This window comes from Borostomias antarcticus (genome assembly GCF_949987555.1).
Source record: "Borostomias antarcticus genome assembly, chromosome: 19".
NCBI lineage: Eukaryota > Metazoa > Chordata > Actinopteri > Stomiiformes > Stomiidae > Borostomias > Borostomias antarcticus.
In genome coordinates, this window is record NC_140252.1 from 12,341,242 (window position 1) to 12,361,048 (window position 19,807).

The following is a 19,807-nucleotide window of genomic DNA, read 5'->3' on the forward strand; positions in this document are numbered from 1 at the left end:
CTCACTCGGTTATAGAGGCTTCATATTAACAGGGCTGCCAAGTGAGACACGCATTTCAGCCTATTCTCACGCGAAGAAATGACCAAACCCTAAATACTATCAGTTCAATGTTCATAGGACCCTTATTTTGAAATTACTTGAACGAACGCTACTCTCGCCTCCTAGTCGTCCTTTGCGCCGTCTCGAAGGGGGGGGGGGGTGGTCTTGAGGCTAAAGTTAAAAAATGTCACTCCAGGCTTTCGGTCTCGTCAAACTTTGCAGCCCATGGATGTGTCCACCATATCACCTTCTCACTAAGTTTAAGTCAGAGGCCAAAGAACCCAGCGTGATCAAGTGAGGTTGGAAGTAGGCTAGTCTCTCTCCAGACTCAAATATTACGTTGAATCGCTGCGCTCCGTATATTACATTAATAGAGATCTGCAGCATGCAGTAATTATATATAGGCCTATATAACGTAGTTAGCGTAAAGAACTCTCATGGGACTGGCGTTGAAAGAGATACTGACGAGCAACACTGACACATCCACTATACGATCCATTGAAATTAGAAAACAAAATCAGAGTGGAGGTGTCAAAATAATAGCCTACCAGTGGTTGAACATCTGTAGATTTTGTGATTGTGCCTTTACTCACTCTTATGAAGAATCCATTCAAATATATATATATTTTTAAATCAACATATCCGAAGAACAGATTGTGCTTAGTCAATTTCAGTTGTTTTGTGGTCATAAAATCATAGTCTACATAATTGGTGTAGGGCATATTCATATGGCATTGCCTTGGGGCAGCCCTTAGGGGCGTACACTGTAGGCGACGAGCAAACCAAGACTAGACAACGTCAGTTTGTCTTTTTATTATGGCTCCAGATGACCTATGAATTCTAGCTTATAAAGTATTCACACTACTACTTCAGTTTCATAGAGACATATCCTGACCACAGCAGTTTGTTCTAATAAACTAAACAATTGCCTACACTTAATGACTAAGCTAAAGATAACTGATACACATGATAACATACCAACTGCCACACCAATTTGTGATATGGGTTAGTTCAATAATGATGTAGCCTGATCTTTGATTCATCTTGGTATCTTATCGGTTATCACAACTTTTGCCTCAACCATCCGGCCATTGACCCGCAATCTCACACTTCCTGTCCTGAGGACTTGGGGTGTGCAGCGGAAGCCTCGTCTTGCCGACCTTGCTGTCCATCCGTCAGCCGCTGTACAGGCTCTGGGGAATCACACATTTAGCATCAGCAGATTGTGACAAACACAAATGTCAATGGGCAACAATGGTCAAACGATTTGAACAGGGTGATATTGATGAATTAAGGTAGGCTACCTACCTGCACTTGAAATGGATGGTATTTTTGACAGCAGCCGCGACGCACCTGAACGTGCCCATGACATTAATTGATCTAGCTTGCCTTGACTGCTGATCTGTAAAGAAAAAGCCAAAAAATAAAACAATATTCATTAATAATCACTGACCAGGAAAACCCTCTCTGCAGGTGTTGCAACAGTGTTACAAACCCTACTCAGACTTTTTGCATCAAATGCTCTTAGGCTTTAAAGGAGCATGGTCTTTCTCGACAACCTGGACCTTTTTTCACCGAGATAACTTTGGTGTAATTCAGAGGCCTGTAGAAGAAATTTAAAATCCAGCGCGAGCCAAGTATATCCATGTAGGCTAATGGCGGCGGACAGGGCACCGAGAATGCAGCTTCTACAAAATTTATTTTCTGCCGCGAAACGGTTGTTTTCATCAATCTATTTTTCTGAATCGCTAGTTGTGCTTCCATAGAGCGAGGGCTTGTTGTGGTTTTCACATGCATCTGTAATATGATCTTTAGAAACGTATCTAGAAACGTAATACAGCTTCCCCACTTGCTCCAGCACGCATGCGCACAGCGTGCAGACTGGCTATTCTCCGTCTGTAGGCTACAATCGCGGCTCACATTCTCTACGCTACGATCGACTTGTTGGTGCCTGGAATATTGTGTGCAATATGGCTGAATATTTATCAGATTTTGAGGATATAGAAGATGACTTAGAATATGATGGAAGCCGATCGTAGCGTAGAGAATGTGAGCCGCAAGTGAAGCCTACATACTTGGCTCGCGCTGGATCTTAAATTTCTTCGACAGGCCTCTGAATTACACCAAAGTTATCTCGGTGAGTCAAATGTCTTATAATATGCTGTAAATAAGGTACAGGTTGTTGAAAAAGAGCATTCTCCTTTAACTCTAACTCGCAATTTAGCTAGCTACATTTCTCTAGCTAAGTAGTCCAATGTGAGAGTGGGCTGGCTAGATGTCAGCTGGCTAGCATTGCCACAACTTGCTCTGTAGAGCCATTGAAGTTGATTTTAGTAGTTGGCAAGTGATGAGCAAAATAACAATGAGAGAAACATAAGAACGATTGACCTTAGGATCAAGCACTGTAGAAATCATCTTGATGGCATTGTCATTGCGTGGACACTTCAGCAGTCCCCCTTTGGAGTCATGGAACAGACAGTCCACTGTGAGGACGACATCACGTCTGGTCACATGTCTGCTGATGTCAGGTACGGTGTAGTCTGGGTTGAAGGTGTGATGCAGAATCACCAGGATAACTGGTTTACCAACTGAAGGGAGATAGAGCGAATCTGGTTTATTTTCATTTGTCAACCCACACACACACAATAACTTAAGATTGTTTCACTGTACAAAGGTTTCGCTAAATACATACCAGGAATGCTCTTCTGTGCCTCTTCGATGTCAGTCCCAGAACGAGAGACGATTGGACAGAAAGCCAGGATGACATCACACTTCTCAAGTGAGTTCACCACAGTCAGGCTTTTTTCTGCAGTGAGGTGCCAAGCGATCTCCTGGTGGGAGCCAAGAGTCTCCCCAGCCATCACAATGAAGAGCGTCTTTGGGGCTACAGAGTACAAAGGCATGTTAGAGCGATTCACACATGCTCTGGACAAATAAACAATAATGTCATGATTGAGCTATACTAAAGGAAGTACCCATAAATGAACCACCATAAACCATAAACCAGGGCTCCGCCTTCTCAAGCTTATGAATCTGATTTTCTTTAGAGTCACTTCCACCTTCTTTTGGGATGTCTTCAATGGCATCAACAAAGCACACATTGAAGTTGCCAATTAGCCAATGAGTCATAATGATTACAAACGCCGCCTAACTGTATATGCCCCCTATCCACCTCTCCAAGAGAGAGAGAGATACCCAGACTACAGCAGGGAGACTCTAATGCCACTCCGATCTGCTGGAAAGAATGGGTGAGCTTTTCACAATAATCTCAAGGTACCCCACCTTTCATCAGGTGTTTTGTCATTTCTTCAGCATCTGTGGAGGGCTGACTGTGGCCTGCGATGGAAGCACCAGGTTTATCCCCCTGGAAACAACAGATTAGTTGATTAGTCCAGTGTGTGTTGTTGTTGTAGTAGGTGTCACGGCGTCGCTCGACAGTACTGCTTCCACCCTCACCTGCCAACGCATAGGACTACTCTCATACACACTGTTTTAACCAGTTATGCCACAGAAAAGCTAGCGATTCGATGGTGTAGTTGGGCGGGCTATTGTAGCGACCCTGCGGGACGGAAAAAGCCAAAATATAAAACAATATTCATACATAATCACTGACCAGGAAAACCCTCTCTGCAGGTGTTGCAACAGTGTTACAAACCCTCACATTCTCTACGCTACGATCGGCTTGTTGGTGCCTGGAATATTGTGAGCAATATGGCTGAATATTTATCAGATTTTGAGGATATAGAAGATGACTTAGAATATGATGGAAGCCGATCGTAGCGTAGAGAATGTGAGCCGCGAGTGTAGCCTACAGACGGAGAATAGCCAGTCTGCGAGCTGTGCGCATGCGTGCTGGAGCAAATGGGGAAGCTGTATTTCGTTTCTAAAGACGTTTCTAAAGATCATATTACAGAGGCATGTGAAAACCACAACAAGCCCTCGCTCTATGGAAGCACAACTAGCGATTCATAAAAATAGATTGATGAGAACAACCATTTTGCGGCAGAAAATAAATTTTTTAGAAGCTGTATTCTCGGTGCCCCGTCCGCCGCCATTACATGGATATACTTGGCTCGCGCTAGATTTTAAATTTCTTCTACAGGCCTCCGAATTACACCAAAGTTATCTCGGTGAGTCAAACGTCTTATAATATGCCGTAAATAAGGTCCAGGTTGTCGAAAAAGAGCATTCTCCTTTAAATCTAACTCGCAATTTAGCTAGCTACATGTCTCTAGCTAAGTAGTCCAATGTGAGAGTGGGCTGGCTAGATGTCAGCTGGCTAGCATTGCCAAAACTTGCTCTGTAGATCTAGAGCCATTGAAGTTGATTTTAGTTGAAAACCACACTCAGAAAAAATCAAAATACCTGTAGTTGGCAAGTGATGAGCAAAATAAAAATGAGAGAAACAGAAGAAAGATTGACCTCAGGATCAAGCACTGTAGAAATCATCTTGATGGCATTGTCATTGCGCGGACACTTCAGCAGTCCCCCTTTGGAGTCATGGAACAGACAGTCCACTTTGAGGACGACATCACGTCTGGTCACATGTCTTCTGCTGTCAGGTACGGTGTAGTCTGGGTTGAAGGTGTGATGCAGAATCACCAGGATAACCGGTTTACCAACTGAAGGGAGATAGAGTGAATCTGGTTTATTTTCATTTGTCAAACCACACACAATAACTGAAAGGGTTCCACATATGCTAAACTCAATCGAAAATGTATTTTTCACCCTCATTTCGGTTTTTGAGAGTCTTACTGATATGCCCAGTCCCAATTCCTAACACTCGCTGCTCTCTCTGTATTGCCCGTGAGCGCTTTCCCCCCCTCCCCCCTCCTATCAATTGCTTCATTTTCCGGAAGTGGGGGCCCTGACCTCACGTTTTTTGAGAATTTGCATACTTCGCCCCTGATTAGCATATTTAGATTGTTGCGTAGGCCACCTTATCATTTACCTAGCCTCGCGTCTCCAGTCTCTCCTACGAGGATGGACATTAAATTTGGTAAACGGTGCGATGTTCTCTAACAAACAAGCCTCTCCACTCCCTCCCACACGATGAAAGAAAAGATAAGTGGTTGAATTTTATTTATAATTGTAATATTCCCGAAACCCTTCCTAAATCAGTCTTAGTGTGCGCTGCGCACTTTACTCGCGAATCGTTCATAAATCTCGGCCAGTTTGAACAAGGACTTGCAAAGTTCCTGCTTCTAAGGAACGATGCTATACCAACTGTTCGTGAAGACGCTGAAACTGTAAGTACAAAAATACCAAACTCCACGAGTTGTGCTTTGTGTGTGTGGATGGTGGCTGTTGTAGCCGGCGCGCTAACGTTAGTATTATTCTAACAGGCACTTAGATTGTTTACAGTTGGCTCGCCTATTTGCTATTTTGGTAATAACGTTAGGACTATGCGACTGCTATTTTAGCCTCCTGGTTTAACTAAAAAGGCTTGGGTACATTAGCCAACAAGTTGCTGGTAAGCTATAGACCTTTTTCTGTGCAACGTGATCATCCTGTTTCGAAATTGCACACGCATCGCTGTAATGACACCTGTCAATAGAATCGATGCATTTGATTGATGCACCTGGTGGCAACCCTAACCCTAACGGCTGGTGGTTGTCGTTTTCTGGATCGCTAGGCGGGTCAAAATCGTAAGGAACCAAATTAGCTGCCATCTTTTCAAAACAGCAAAGTGGGCGGTAAAATTACCTGGCGGGAACTAATTTAAATAAATAATTAGCATACTCTGAATCAAGTCAATTCAGCCTGGGTGGGGGGGGGGGTACTAAAATAGCCCTGATAAATAAATACATGTTTATTCAGACCAAAGGACATTATAGAACACATTTTCGGGGACCAAAGGTAGAGATAGAAGGTAGGTTAAATTAGCATATGTAAAACCCTTTAAGATTGTTTCACTGTACAAATGTTTCGCTAAATACATACCAGGAATGCTCTTCAGTGCCGCTTCGATGTCAGTCCCAGAACGAGAGACGATTGAACAGAAAGCCAGGATGACATCACACTTCTCAAGTGAGTTCACCACAGTCAGGCTTTTTTCTGCAGTGAGGTGCTGAGCGATCTCCTGTTGGGAGCCAAGAGTCTCCCCAGCCATCACAATGAAGAGCGTCTTTGGGGCTACAGAGTACAAAGGCATGTTAGAGCGATTCACACATGCTCTGGACAAATAAACAATAATGTCATGATTGAGCTATACTAAAGGAAGTACCCATAAATGAACCATCTTTGGCCATAAACCAGGGCTCCGCCTTCTCAAGCATATTAATCAGATTTTCTTTAGAGTCACTTCCACCTTCTTTTGGGATGTCTTCAATGGCATCTACAAAGCAAACATTGAAGTTGCCAATTAGCCAATGAGTCATAATGATTACAAACGTCGCCTACCTGTATATGCCCCCTATCCACCTCTCCAAGAGAGAGAGAGATACCCAGACTACAGCAGGGAGACTCTAATGCCACTCCGATCTGCTGGAAAGAATGGGTGAGCTTTTCACAATAATCTCAAGGTACCCCACCTTTCATCAGGTTTTTTGTCATGTCTTCAGCATCTGTGGAGGGCTGACTGTGGCCTGCGATGGAAGCACCAGGTTTATCCCCCTGGAAACAACAGATTAGTTGATTAGTCCAGTGTGTGTTGTTGTTGTAGTAGGTGTCACGGCGTCGCTCGACAGTACTGCTTCCACCCTCACCTGCCAACGCATATGACTACTCTCATACACACTGTTTTAACCAGTTATGCCACAGAAAAGCTAGCGATTCAATGGTATAGTTGGGCGGGCTATTGTAGCGACCCTGCGGGACGGAAAAAGCCAAAAAATAAAACAATATTCATAAATAATCACTGACCAGGAAAACCCTCTCTGCAGGTGTTGCAACAGTGTTACAAACCCTCACATTCTCTACGCTACGATCGGCTTGTTGGTGCCTGGAATATTGTGAGCAATATGGCTGAATATTTATCAGATTTTGAGGATATAGAAGATGACTTAGAATATGATGGAAGCCGATCGTAGCGTAGAGAATGTGAGCCGCGAGTGTAGCCTACAGACGGAGAATAGCCAGTCTGCGAGCTGTGCGCATGCGTGCTGGAGCAAATGGGGAAGCTGTATTTCGTTTCTAAAGACGTTTCTAAAGATCATATTACAGAGGCATGTGAAAACCACAACAAGCCCTCGCTCTATGGAAGCACAACTAGCGATTCATAAAAATAGATTGATGAGAACAACCATTTTGCGGCAGAAAATAAATTTTTTAGAAGCTGTATTCTCGGTGCCCCGTCCGCCGCCATTACATGGATATACTTGTCTCGCACTAGATTTTAAATTTCTTCTACAGGCCTCCGAATTACACCAAAGTTATCTCGGTGAGTCAAATGTCTTATAATATGCCGTAAATAAGGTCCAGGTTGTCGAAAAAGAGCATTCTCCTTTAACTCTAACACGCAATTTAGCTAGCTACATTTCTCTAGCTAAGTAGTCCAATGTGAGAGTGGGCTGGCTAGATGTCAGCTGGCTAGCATTGCCACAATTTGCTCTGTAGACCTAGAGCCATTGAAGTTGATTTTAGTTGAAAACCACACTCAGAAAAAATCAAAATACCTGTAGTTGGCAAGTGATGAGCAAAATAAAAATGAGAGAAACAGAAGAAAGATTGACCTCAGGATCAAGCACTGTAGAAATCATCTTGATGGCATTGTCATTGCGCGGACACTTCAGCAGTCCCCCTTTGGAGTCATGGAACAGACAGTCCACTGTGAGGACGACATCACGTCTGGTCACATGTCTGCTGCTGTCAGGTACGGCGTAGTCTGGGTTGAAGGTGTGATGCAGAATCACCAGGATAACTGGTTTACCAACTGAAGGGAGATAGAGCGAATCTGGTTTATTTTCATTTGTCAACCCACACACACACAATAACTTAAGATTGTTTCACTGTACAAAGGTTTCGCTAAATACATACCAGGAATGCTCTTCAGTGCCGCTTCGATGTCAGTCCCAGAACGAGAGACGATTGAACAGAAAGCCAGGATGACATCACACTTCTCAAGTGAGTTCACCACAGTCAGGCTTTTTTCTGCAGTGAGGTGCTGAGCGATCTCCTGTTGGGAGCCAAGAGTCTCCCCAGCCATCACAATGAAGAGCGTCTTTGGGGCTACAGAGTACAAAGGCATGTTAGAGCGATTCACACATGCTCTGGACAAATAAACAATAATGTCATGATTGAGCTATACTAAAGGAAGTACCCATAAATGAACCACCATGAACCATAAACCAGGGCTCCGCCTTCTCAAGCATATGAATCAGATTTTCTTTAGAGTCACTTCCACCTTCTTTTGGGATGTCTTCAATGGCATCTACAAAGCACACATTGAAGTTGCCAATTAGCCAATGAGTCATAATGATTACAAACGTCGCCTACCTGTATATGCCCCCTATCCACCTCTCCAAGAGAGAGAGAGATACCCAGACTACAGCAGGGAGACTCTAATGCCACTCCGATCTGCTGGAAAGAATGGGTGAGCTTTTCACAATAATCTCAAGGTACCCCACCTTTCATCAGGTTTTTTGTCATGTCTTCAGCATCTGTGGAGGGCTGACTGTGGCCTGCGATGGAAGCACCAGGTTTATCCCCCTGGAAACAACAGATTAGTTGATTAGTCCAGTGTGTGTTGTTGTTGTAGTAGGTGTCACGGCGTCGCTCAACAGTACTGCTTCCACCCTCACCTGCCAACGCATATGACTACTCTCATACACACTGTTTTAACCAGTTATGCCACAGAAAAGCTAGCGATTCGATGGTGTAGGTGGGCGGGCTATCGTAGCGACCCTGCGGGACAGAGTTTTGGTTGGTTGGCAGCAGAAGGGGGGGGGGGGGGTTAAAGAGGGTCTGCGCGGTCCTGTTCTCTCTCCCGCCCTCTAGTGTCTACTTATTCCCCTTCCTAGTGTGTGTATTCGAGAGCGTTTGGTGTCGTGTCTATCTTAGATACACTGTTTTAATAAACCCTTTTATTTAAAGGGTTAGTCCACAGGTCCATCCCAGACAACCCCTCCCATCCCCTTTATGACGAGTTGTGGAAGATGGAGAACATCATCAGTCTCTGAAGGTTCATCGCTCTGAGGTGGAAAACAGAGCAGTTCATGTATTTATATTCTATATTTTACATATATTGTAATCTTGCTCCTTACTCTGATGTATTTTTTTCTCTGATATTCTGTACCTTATCGCTGCTGTATCATCCAACCCCCCCAGGGATTATTAAAGTTCCTCTTATCTCATCTTTACGGCTGCTTTTCATGGTCGCCACACACTATTATTGGCTACTGAGGTTTGAGTTTAAAGGGGTAGTGTGCTTTTTTTAGGAGGAGTCTTTATTGTTTATTTTAGATGACTGCCCGGGTGCCATAAAGGAATGGATGACTGACAACTTAATTCAGTTGAATGCTGAAAAAACTGAAACCCTTATAATTGACCCTGATAAACTAATTCTGTGTCATTTCTGACCAATCATTGGGCCTCATTCACCAACGAAGTAAAGAAGTTCTTAAGAAGCATTTCTTCTTCAACTGTACTTGCACTGTTTCTAAGGCAATTCTGGCATTCACCAATAGTTTCTCATCTGGGATTTGTTCTCAGCTAAGAACAGAATATACGAACACAGAATAGCAGTCGCAAGTAGTCCATTTGAGTGCAGAAATGTACTATGCAAAATTGGTGATTGCGATCATCTTAATTCTACAGTTGGATGATATATCATTGAAATACAATTACATTTGCATAATTCCCAATAACGTGTCCTAATCATAACCATAATTTCCATTGTAAATGTGTTTATCAGAATATCTGATATGTCATTGTTTAAATCATTTTGCTCCAAATTGCTTGTTATTCGTGTTGATCAGTCTTGAAGATGTCGATAAAATATTTTGATTGTGTGTTAATAATTTGTGATTTTGGTGTAAATTAATGAGTGTTGTGTTTTGTTTTAATTCTTTGACCGTTCTGCAAAAGCACCATGAGATTTCGCTGTATAGGCCTACATATAATACCAACAAATCCATGACCATTTCATCAATTGTGATTCGTTTACAATGGAAATTATGGTTATGATTAGGACACGTTTTTGGGAATTATGCAAATATAATTGCATTTCAATCATATATCATCCAACTGTATAATTGAGACCCAATCACCAATTTTGCATAGTCTACATTTTCACTCAAATGGCCTACTTGCGACTGCTATTCAGTGTTCGTGTATTCTGTTCTTAGCTGAGAACAAATCCCAGATGAGAAACCATTGGTGAATGCCAGAATTTTCTTAGAAATGACGTAAGTACAGTTTAGGAAGAAATGCTTCTTAAGAACTTCTTTACTTCGTTGGTGAATGAGGCCCATTGTCTTTTAATCATGTCAGTCAGTTCACTCATTCCTGTTTCTTCTAGCAATAGCTAGCGGAACTAGCTAACTAGTACACAAGCACCATCCACGTGACACAGGGGTCAAACGTCAGGGGTCATGGGTCAGCTACAGTAGCTACCAGCTAGCTACTAGCTACAAGGACACAGGGATCAGGCTGATTTACGAAACTGGACCCAGGAGTGAACAGGCACGTTCGACTGGAGGCTCGCGGGCGAGTGGGGTAATTGCTCAATGCTCGTTGCCCGCGCGCCTCTATGGATTTTGTATCACCGATATGATTAGAGATATGTCAAACTGCTAGCAGGTCAGCAGGCACCCTCCTGTGCGATTCTAATCCGCTGATTTACGTTGATTTTTCTCAAATAAATCGGCTGATTCATACTGTATCGGGTGGCTCTCCTGTGAAATGTATTGCAATCTGAATAGTTTTAGGTGTTTGGCATGACTTGCACATACAGTAGTCCTCTTGGGAGCAGTGAAAACAAGTGTCAGGGGAATGCTTATGTCTAAACCATGCCAAACAAGTAAAAATATTCGGATTGTGATACATTTCACAGGAAAGCATACTGAGACTAGAACGATTACACCATGTGCTTCCCGTCTCCCCCAATGACTTCCATTGTAGCCCAGTGAGAGCCTGCAGAAAAACTGTGGCCCCACATCCAGAACCACCAGAGCCACAGACAGAGGCGACTGTGTCATCCCACACAGGCGCACCACCTTTGGGCAGACGGTCCTGTCTGTCAAAGGTGGTAATCTCTGGAACACCCTCACATTAGGGAAAGCCCAACACTCAGCACTTTTAAAAACCACTTGAAGGGATGGCTGAAGTCCACTCAAACCTGCACACACGTACAGTAGGACATTTTGCACTGTATTTTGAATGTGTAATTGGATGATGAATGATGTGTATGTGTGATTAATGTGTGAGGTGTGAATGTGATGAATGTATGAATGTGATAAACGATGTGTATATGTATAAATTTGTAATTAGAATGCGACTGTAACTTACTTGTCGCTGTTGTGCAACACATTGTGCAATACATTGTGTGCAATATAATGTTTTTTGTAGCCTATTTCCTTTTTTTATTCCCGTATATTATTGTATTCAACTACTGTCGTAACTTATTATTGTAATGCACTGAAACGCACTGTAGCTGTAACTCTTTCACACTAGGGAACAGCCTGTACCATCTGGCAGGGGGACTACCAATCAGCCTTTTGGCTGCAATTGTAGTGCATTTACATTTTTGTTTTAAAATGTTAATCAATGTACACTGTCCCTACTTGAGCAAATGAATTGAATTGGATAGACGGCAGGTACTGTACCTCTGTTTCCATAGTTGTTTTGTCACTGAAGCTGCAGGGAAGCTCACAAACAGGTTCACATTCCAGTTCCATTTCTGAACTCTCAATCATTTCAGTTGAACTGATAGCATGTACAGTAGATAACATATTCCACGCACTTCAATTTCGTCAACAAAACTATTAAGGATAGGCTATATGGACGAAAACCGTAAATATTATTTCCATTAAATTCCACCCGCGATACAGTATGCCCTACCGTTATGGAGCTGCCAAAATCCTACAGGATAAAATTGTGTTGCTGTCTTCTCCAGTTCCGAGAAACCACCTGATCAATCTGAAAGTGAAAGCAGCAGTGGTTTGTTCAGTCGACACTATCACCGCAGACACAAAACGAAAGCTTACTTGTTCGTTGTAGCCTAGTGAGCTGGGGCATACGACCTATAACCGCAGGATGTCGCTATTCAATAGGCCTATGAATTCTTACAGTGACCTACCGTAAGTTAAATCGAAATCCAATCAGATTTATTTCTAAAGCACATTTAAAAACAACTCACGTTGACCAAAGTGCTGTACAAATACAATAAGAATACAATACAAAGGCTAAAACCAAAAACCGAGTAGGCCTACAAGTCCTGCCTATTAGTCACCATGGTTTAGAGTGATTTCAGCGGTTAGAGATGATACAGTAGCCTAGTTGAAGTTGAAGCATATCTGCGCACACATGGGAATAACTTGGGCTGCATCCCATTAGTCCAAACGTATAGGCTACCACCTCCACTGAATCACTACTGACTTCACTCCGTGGATATGAATGCATGAGGGTCGTTAAATAAACCAGCCCTATCCCCCATGCATCACTCTCTAGCTGCCTAACACAAGACTCGCCAGTAGGTGGCACTGTGTTCCCAGGGTTCAGCCAATATCATCGCAGTGAATAATTCTCATTGGGTAGCCTAGCCTATTTAATGTGCGCAGGCTACTGTAAACCAGTGGTTCTGGGATTGCAGCATTCATTCATTCACTCACTCACTCACTCACTCACTCACTCACTCACTCACTCACTCACTCACTCACTCACTCATTCATTCGCTACTGCATTATAGACAGACAGTCCTCATTACAATAGTAGGACACTTCAAATCCTATAGTAATTGATTTTTGTATGGGATGTGATGCACGTCGTTCTACGCCTACATGTGGTTTATTTTCGGTGATTAGACTGACTGTTGACTGGCACAGCTTTAGGTGGTGATGGAGAAATGAGCTTAATGTATTGATGCTTTTTTGTGCGGGGCTGTAAGCCAGCGCACCTAGTATAGCGTTCGTCCGGTTATCACTCCCTCCCTCCCTCCCTCCCTCCCTCCCTCCGTTACTGCGGACAATGTTGGCGTGCATTTCTCTGTTGGCACCCCAAGAGGTAGTAGTCCCAGCACACCAAAATCAAGAAGGACACCAAAATCAACCCGCCGATCTACACTGCACAAGTAGAGTAGTGGTGAGAGCATTGGACTCTGGAGACTGGGGTTGAAGACCCCATGGGGTTGACTTTATGGGACTATACCCCAAACCTCCACATGTTCATCCTTTCACTCCAACCTTTACCCCTTGCCTTATAGATCAGATCCTGTCCCAACCCCAATCCATATTCTAACCCCAACCCACACTGGGGACTGGAAGAAGGACACCAAAACCCACCCACCGATCTCCACTGCACAAGTAGAGTAGTGGTGAGAGCATTGGACTCCCACCCAGGAGACCGGGGTTCCCGGTGGGGATGACTTTATGTTATCATCAGTGTAACTGTTTTAGCCACTGACCGCTACCATTAATGTTATGGAAGCTGCTGCTAGTTGTTGTGAGCCCATGAGCTAACTGGCTATCCCGCTCTCATTGTGCTGGATTAGCATTGGAAGCATTGGAACTGATGTGTCCAGGTGACAAGACCCATCTTTAATTATCAGACATTACCGTCCTACCAGTCCTCCACAGAAACAAGCCAGCCAACGCACATATAAGCCAGGCTGGACCTGGCCTGTTTTTTTCTTTGCTAAGCTCCAACATTAAAAGCCACTTAAGATGCAGTATAGACCTAATCCTCTTTAAATGATAAGTAAACCTGGGTTACAATGAGAGTACTTTCTTTTTCATACTGCATATGCCTATACGTTCCATGCCAGGGAAGCTCAAGGAGCCCAAAAACACATGGACGTTCATGAAAATGTGTTTACTATACTCTCACATTCTTTAAGGTGTCATTAATGCTCAAAACGCTCTCCTTCATACTTTGACTTGTTACAGTGTGCAATCCTGTAAATTGATTAGTCGTCTATGGGAGATACTTTCTGTCACTACTTGATCCATTTTTAAGCTAGAGACTCCTCAATTAATCAGTATACAGTATAACCATCATACTGTAGCACACACTCTAAAACTAAAGGGCGCTATAGGTCTCCTACAGATAGAAGTACCTTGGCCATGTATATGGCACACACATAGTAGGAATGTGTCTAGGGTAATGGCATACATTGTTGGAGACAACATACTGTAGGACAGGGTGCAGGACAGGACAGGACAGTGCAAAGACGTGACACTGCAAATGCAATACAAAATACAGTGCAATATACAAAATATGATATACTGTTAAAAAGGTGGGGCACAAAGGCAATTTATATAACATTTACAGAATGGAGTATGGTGAGTGTATGTACTGTAGCCTACAGTGTGTGTGCAGATTGCAGTGGGATGTATACACAGTGTGTGCAATGTGTGCGCTGTTGAGATATGTAGAACAATCAGAGGTCATGTGTAAGTGGAGCAAGGGGTATAGAGTCTGTGTGTGTGTGTGGGGGGGAGGGGGCGGGGGGACTCTTGTTTTGAGTCTGATGGCTGTGGAAAAGAAGCTGTTTTTGTGGTGCATGAACCGGTTCCGATGGACCGCAGTCTCCTGCCAGAGAAGAGTAGGTCAAAGAGAGCTCTATCAGGACATACACACTGCTCTACCAGAGCTCTATCAGGACATACACACTGCTCTACCAGAGCTCTATCAGGACATACACACTGCTCTACCAGAGCTCTATCAGGACATACACACTGCTCTACCAGAGCTCTATCAGGACATACACACTGCTCTACCAGAGCTCTATCAGGACATACACACTGCTTTACCAGAGCTCTATCAGGACATACACACTGCTCTACCAGAGCTCTATCAGGACATACACACTGCTCTACCAGAGCTCTATCAGGACATACACACTGCTCTACCAGAGCTCTATCAGGACATACACACTGCTCTACCAGAGCTCCTGCAGCTCTCCCACTATGCATCTATAAAGGTTATTAATGAAATTAATCTAAAAAAGACGGCGCCACCAAGTCACTGGATACAAATTTGACAGCTTTATTTGAAACCTGGACCGCTTGAATTTGTCAGAATTAATGTGACACCTTTTTATTAAACTGCAGCCTTCTGGGGAGGGATCATGCACACACACACATACACAGCTGAATCTAACAGCGTGGTTACAAAGATACGACTGAAACAGATGAATAACTGGTTGCCCTGGTGTTTAAAAATATTGTATGTTTTTGAAGGAGAATAGTGATTAGTGCCATATTGTAACTCCCCAGTGTGCCCTGTTTGTTTAAACCATTGATATGCAGCTAGCTACAGAATTAAAAATCTGTTTTCCTGATGCTCTCAGGAAAATGAAGAATGAACCTTTTGAAATATTTCATTCCAGAAAATGCAAATGTTGTCTGTTTGTTCTGGTAGCCTGCAGCTGCAGTTTCATAAGCTGATGAGAAAAGCATTCCCCAGGCCTTTGACTGAAATCAGAACTGAAAACTGTTTTTGTATCATCTGAACAGCAGTGCTACTCCTACAGTACATTCTCCTACAGTCACCAAGCCAGGCTCTAATAGAAGGTCAACAGGTGCTCACACAATCAACTGTCAACACTGTGTGTGAGAGAGGGAGAAGAAGAGAGAGAGAGAGAGAGAGAGATGGGCAGTCTCAAACATTGGGGACACCGTCGTGAATTCATCTCATGGGTGTGTTGAATGGAATGCCAACCAGCAGTTTCAGAACGCTCCTCTGTTGTGTATTCCATCCGATCGTGACCACGCTGAAGTCGACCGGTGACTGGAGGGGCTCTAGAACCCCGCCCAGTTCCTCTTAACACGCATTAAGCCTCTTAGTGTGAGAACACCACGTCAGGAGGAAGGCAGAGGCCTTTGATCATCATGCTCACCCTGAATACAATACCTGCTACTGCTACCATGACAGATTACCTCAACAAAATACTATGATTTCTCTCAATGTTTATCATTGCTATAAAATAGGTCAGGAGGACTGTGTAGCTGGGTTTGGGCTGACTCTCATTCTAGGGGAATATCAGGCATCTTCAAAGTCTTTCAAATAAACCTTTAGGGCTATTTACTATGTGCAAAACATCATTCACCTTTCAAAGCAAATCTCAATACCCCCCTCCCCCATGGGCTGCGCCCGAGGACCAACAAGTGCTCCTGTCCGTCGTCACCAGAGACCTTCTTGCTGTGAGGTGACAGTACTAGGTACTGCGTCACCATGCCGCACATGAGCGATTTTGGTGTTCAGCGTCTTGCTCAAGGACACTTTGGCGATCCCCAGCCAGCCGCCCTACCTCCCGAGCTATGATCCACATGAAGTTCACAAGAGCTTTTGGCACAAATCATTTGTACCCTGACCCTTATCACTACTGTACCTTCCTGAGCACCACAATGTTGGTATTGATAATGTAAATGAACTTACTGGAGCGTCACCATCCTTCTCTTTTTACACTGTAGGTTGGATGCCCTCCCCTAACCTTTGGGTGTGCATCCATCTTCCCTTAACAAATAATGTCAAATATCAATAAATATCATATTTCATGCCATTAAGAATATCATAGCTGCCGGTCTCACGACAGTAAATCACCTTTAATCTACAGAACACATCAGAATGATTAAATACCATGTTGCTGTGAACATAAATTAAGTTATTGCACCACCACCGCTGTGAAATACATGAGCAATCACCACTCGGCAGATCATAGCATCCGCTGTGCTGCATTAGTGAACATTGCTATGGTTACCGGTGATGTCTTTTGACAGTTTATTACAGCCATCCATCCATCCCTGTGACATGCAGCCATGTAGATGAGTTTTTCATCTGGAACAGCAGGTACAGTAGAACATGGCTTCTCTTTGCCTGGAACCCCCCTGGAATGAAGGATACCAAAGCCCAGGACTTCTGTAAGAACTTCGGAGAGGCAGCTTTTAGGCAGCTTATATATCTCGCTTATCTTGCTTTTGGATGCCCTTAGTGTTTTCGTCTCTTTTACACTCTGTTGATTTTTTTTATTAGGCTTACCTGTACTTTTTATTTATATATTCATGTATTTTACATAGTTGTTAGTTGTTGCCTTGAAGACTTTCAATATTTATTCAATATTTACTTCTTAATAAAATACAAGATTTGGTCATTATACAGTACAAGAAATATTCTCCCCCTACGTTCCTCTCTAGACCCCTTAAATGCTAGAGCCCTGCTGAACAGACACGATGAACACAGGAGTTGAAGCCAGAACCGGGACTGTGACACTCCAGCTAAGCGATCCCTGCGGTGTCGTATTGTAATGTGGAAAAACAGATGCTACCTCTGCACCCGCTGAAAACGCTCAGTGAACCTAGAGTGTGTGAGTGGGTGTGGTTTTGTGCATCATGAATATGTTAATACAACATTTTCACCTAGCTAAGCTGAGCTCTGAAGATAAGTTCCAGTTTCTCCAGGGGTTAGGTTTGCTGAGTCAGCGGTCGTCTGAGTAGATTGTAGAGGCTCCCTGCCTGGTTGTTGAGTTAAAATGTGGGGGTACAGCATGCATAACAGAGACACGCTGGGGCTCAGCTCTCACCAAATCAATGAGTCTTTGTTGATGTTTGAAGATGTTTGTGTGTATGTTTGTGTGCTATTTTTCCACTGTGTGTTTGTGTGTGTGTGTGTGTGTGATCGCTCTATCACAGCAGAGAAAAGGAGCTCCTCTCAAAGAAGAGCCTGAGGGATGAAGTTAACAGGTTCCGCAAATAAATTAAAGCAACAAATAATGTTTCAACTGCTGCCCTGGGGCCGTGAAAGCAGTTTACGAGGTTTGGTTATGTCTGTTGAACAACTACTGTATGGACATTGGGCACTAGTAGGGTGGGGTAGTAAACCTGGGGGGCACTGTAATGTGTGTGTGTGTGTGTGTGTGTGTGTGTGTGTGTGTGTGTGTGTGTGTGTGTGTGTGTAAGAGAGAGTGAGTCCGTGTGTGTGTGTGTGTGTGTGTGTGTGTGTGTGTGTGTGTGCATGAGTGTGTCATGATTCCTGAGCCATGAAAGGACAGAAGAATAGAGAGAGAGGCATTGGGTGATTTTTATTCTCTTCAGGATATGAAGGCCTGAGGCAAACAGGCAGACTGCTTCCTCTGCTTCACAGCTCCTCTGTGTGGATCACTGAAATACAGAATAGACCACCTCCTTAGCTCTCTCTGTCTATAGATCGTCACACACACACACAAACACAGACACGCACACAGACACGCACACAGACACGCACACTAACGCACACCTTCTACTTCCTCATCCCCTGGCGCGACCAGGCTGGATGCGAATGTCAGCAGCAGGTTCAGCCAATCAGTGGACTCGTCTGGCTCCTCGAGGCTGATGACCTTCAGCGGGTCAGAGACGACCTGGTGAAGACCTCCTAACAGGGAGGAAAGGAGTGTGAGGCAGAGACACACACACACACGCTCGCTCACTCACTCACTCACTCACTCACTCACTCACTCACTCACTCACTCACCCTCAAAACAACCCAGCTCAGACACACACTAATCTAAAAAACGAGTGAAACAGTTGACTAGTACTGAGCCATCTGAAGAGCCCTTCATTGGAACAGCCACACCAGGCAGGTGGACAGGAGATAAAGCAGGGACACACATGCTGCAAGCACAGTTCTACTAAGCACTAACTTCTACTACTGCGTTCAGAATCTGTACAGCCACTACCCAGAGACCTCCCAGAGTCTGATTGGACTTTTGAAAATGGGAATGGGTTCTACTGGAGTAGCGCCATACCTCCACATACAGTAAACAAAGATAGCATTGCTTAAGTACCTGTGTACAGTACAGCATAGCTAACATACAGTAGATAGCATACCTGTAGCTTATATAGATAGCATAGCTCAGCTTGTGCAGAAGCAACAACACCCTGCACGTCTGCAATGAGGGCACTGAGCGTTGGAAACATGTAGCTAGTATAGAATATATAGAGTAAGAGTAGAGTAAGATTAGAGTGTAGAGTGATAATAGAGTGAGAGTACAGTGAAGTAGAGTAAAGAGTAGGAGCAGAGTTAAAGTGTAAGAGTAAAGTGGGAGTTGAGAGCCAGTGAGAGTAGAGTTAGAGTATAGTAGGAGTAGAGTTAGAGTAGAGTATGAGTAGAGTATGAGTAGAGTATGAGTAGAGTATGAGTAGAGTAAGAATAGAGTTATAGTAGAGTTAGAGTAGAGTAGGAGTAGAGTAAGAATAGAGTTATAGTAGAGTTAGAGTAGAGTAGGAGTAGAGTAGAGTAGGAGTAGAGTAAGAGTAGAGTATGAGTAGAGTATGAGTAGATTAAGTCGGTAAGGGCAGAGTAAGAGTAAAGTATGATTAGAATAAGACTAGAGTGAGAGTAGAGTAAGTTGTCTTGCCTCTAGACCTGCCTGCCTCCCTCATGACCTTCCTGACAGCAGGAGGAGGCGGGGCCAGTCCTGATAGGACAAGACGCACATCAGCACAGGGAGTGGCAAGGGTAGAGGGGTGGTGGGTCAACAGGGAGGGGCCAGGGTAGAGGGGAAACACAGAGGGAGAACAGGGAAGGGCAGGGTAGAGGGGTAACAGGGAGGGGGGTAGAGAGACAGTGAACAGCCTCCATCACATGCACAACAGTACACTGAAAACAGACTGTGTTATTGTCGGAAGATAACAAT

At 43.8% G+C, this 19,807-nt stretch overlaps 1 protein-coding gene across 2 annotated transcripts; it reads right to left on the minus strand.

Moving 5' to 3' along the window:
* Positions 1–973: 973 nt before the first annotated feature.
* Positions 974–12,099, minus strand: LOC311321778 (uncharacterized protein). Of its 2 annotated transcripts, XM_084453790.1 has the most exons (15): positions 12,040–12,099; positions 11,805–11,835; positions 8,607–8,688; positions 8,315–8,410; positions 8,017–8,208; positions 7,713–7,912; positions 6,573–6,654; positions 6,266–6,376; positions 5,983–6,174; positions 4,462–4,661; positions 3,322–3,403; positions 2,732–2,923; positions 2,428–2,627; positions 1,348–1,441; positions 974–1,232 (listed from the first exon to the last, which is right to left on the minus strand). In XM_084453790.1, the coding sequence occupies exons 2-15, from the start codon at positions 11,814–11,816 to the stop codon at positions 1,144–1,146; spliced, it is 1,824 nt and encodes a 607-aa protein (XP_084309916.1). In that variant the 5' UTR covers positions 11,817–11,835; positions 12,040–12,099; the 3' UTR covers positions 974–1,143. The 2 variants fall into 2 exon arrangements, with proteins under 2 accessions (XP_084309916.1, XP_084309915.1); XM_084453789.1 differs by having other exon boundaries at positions 11,805–12,072.
* Positions 12,100–19,807: the final 7,708 nt, after the last annotated feature.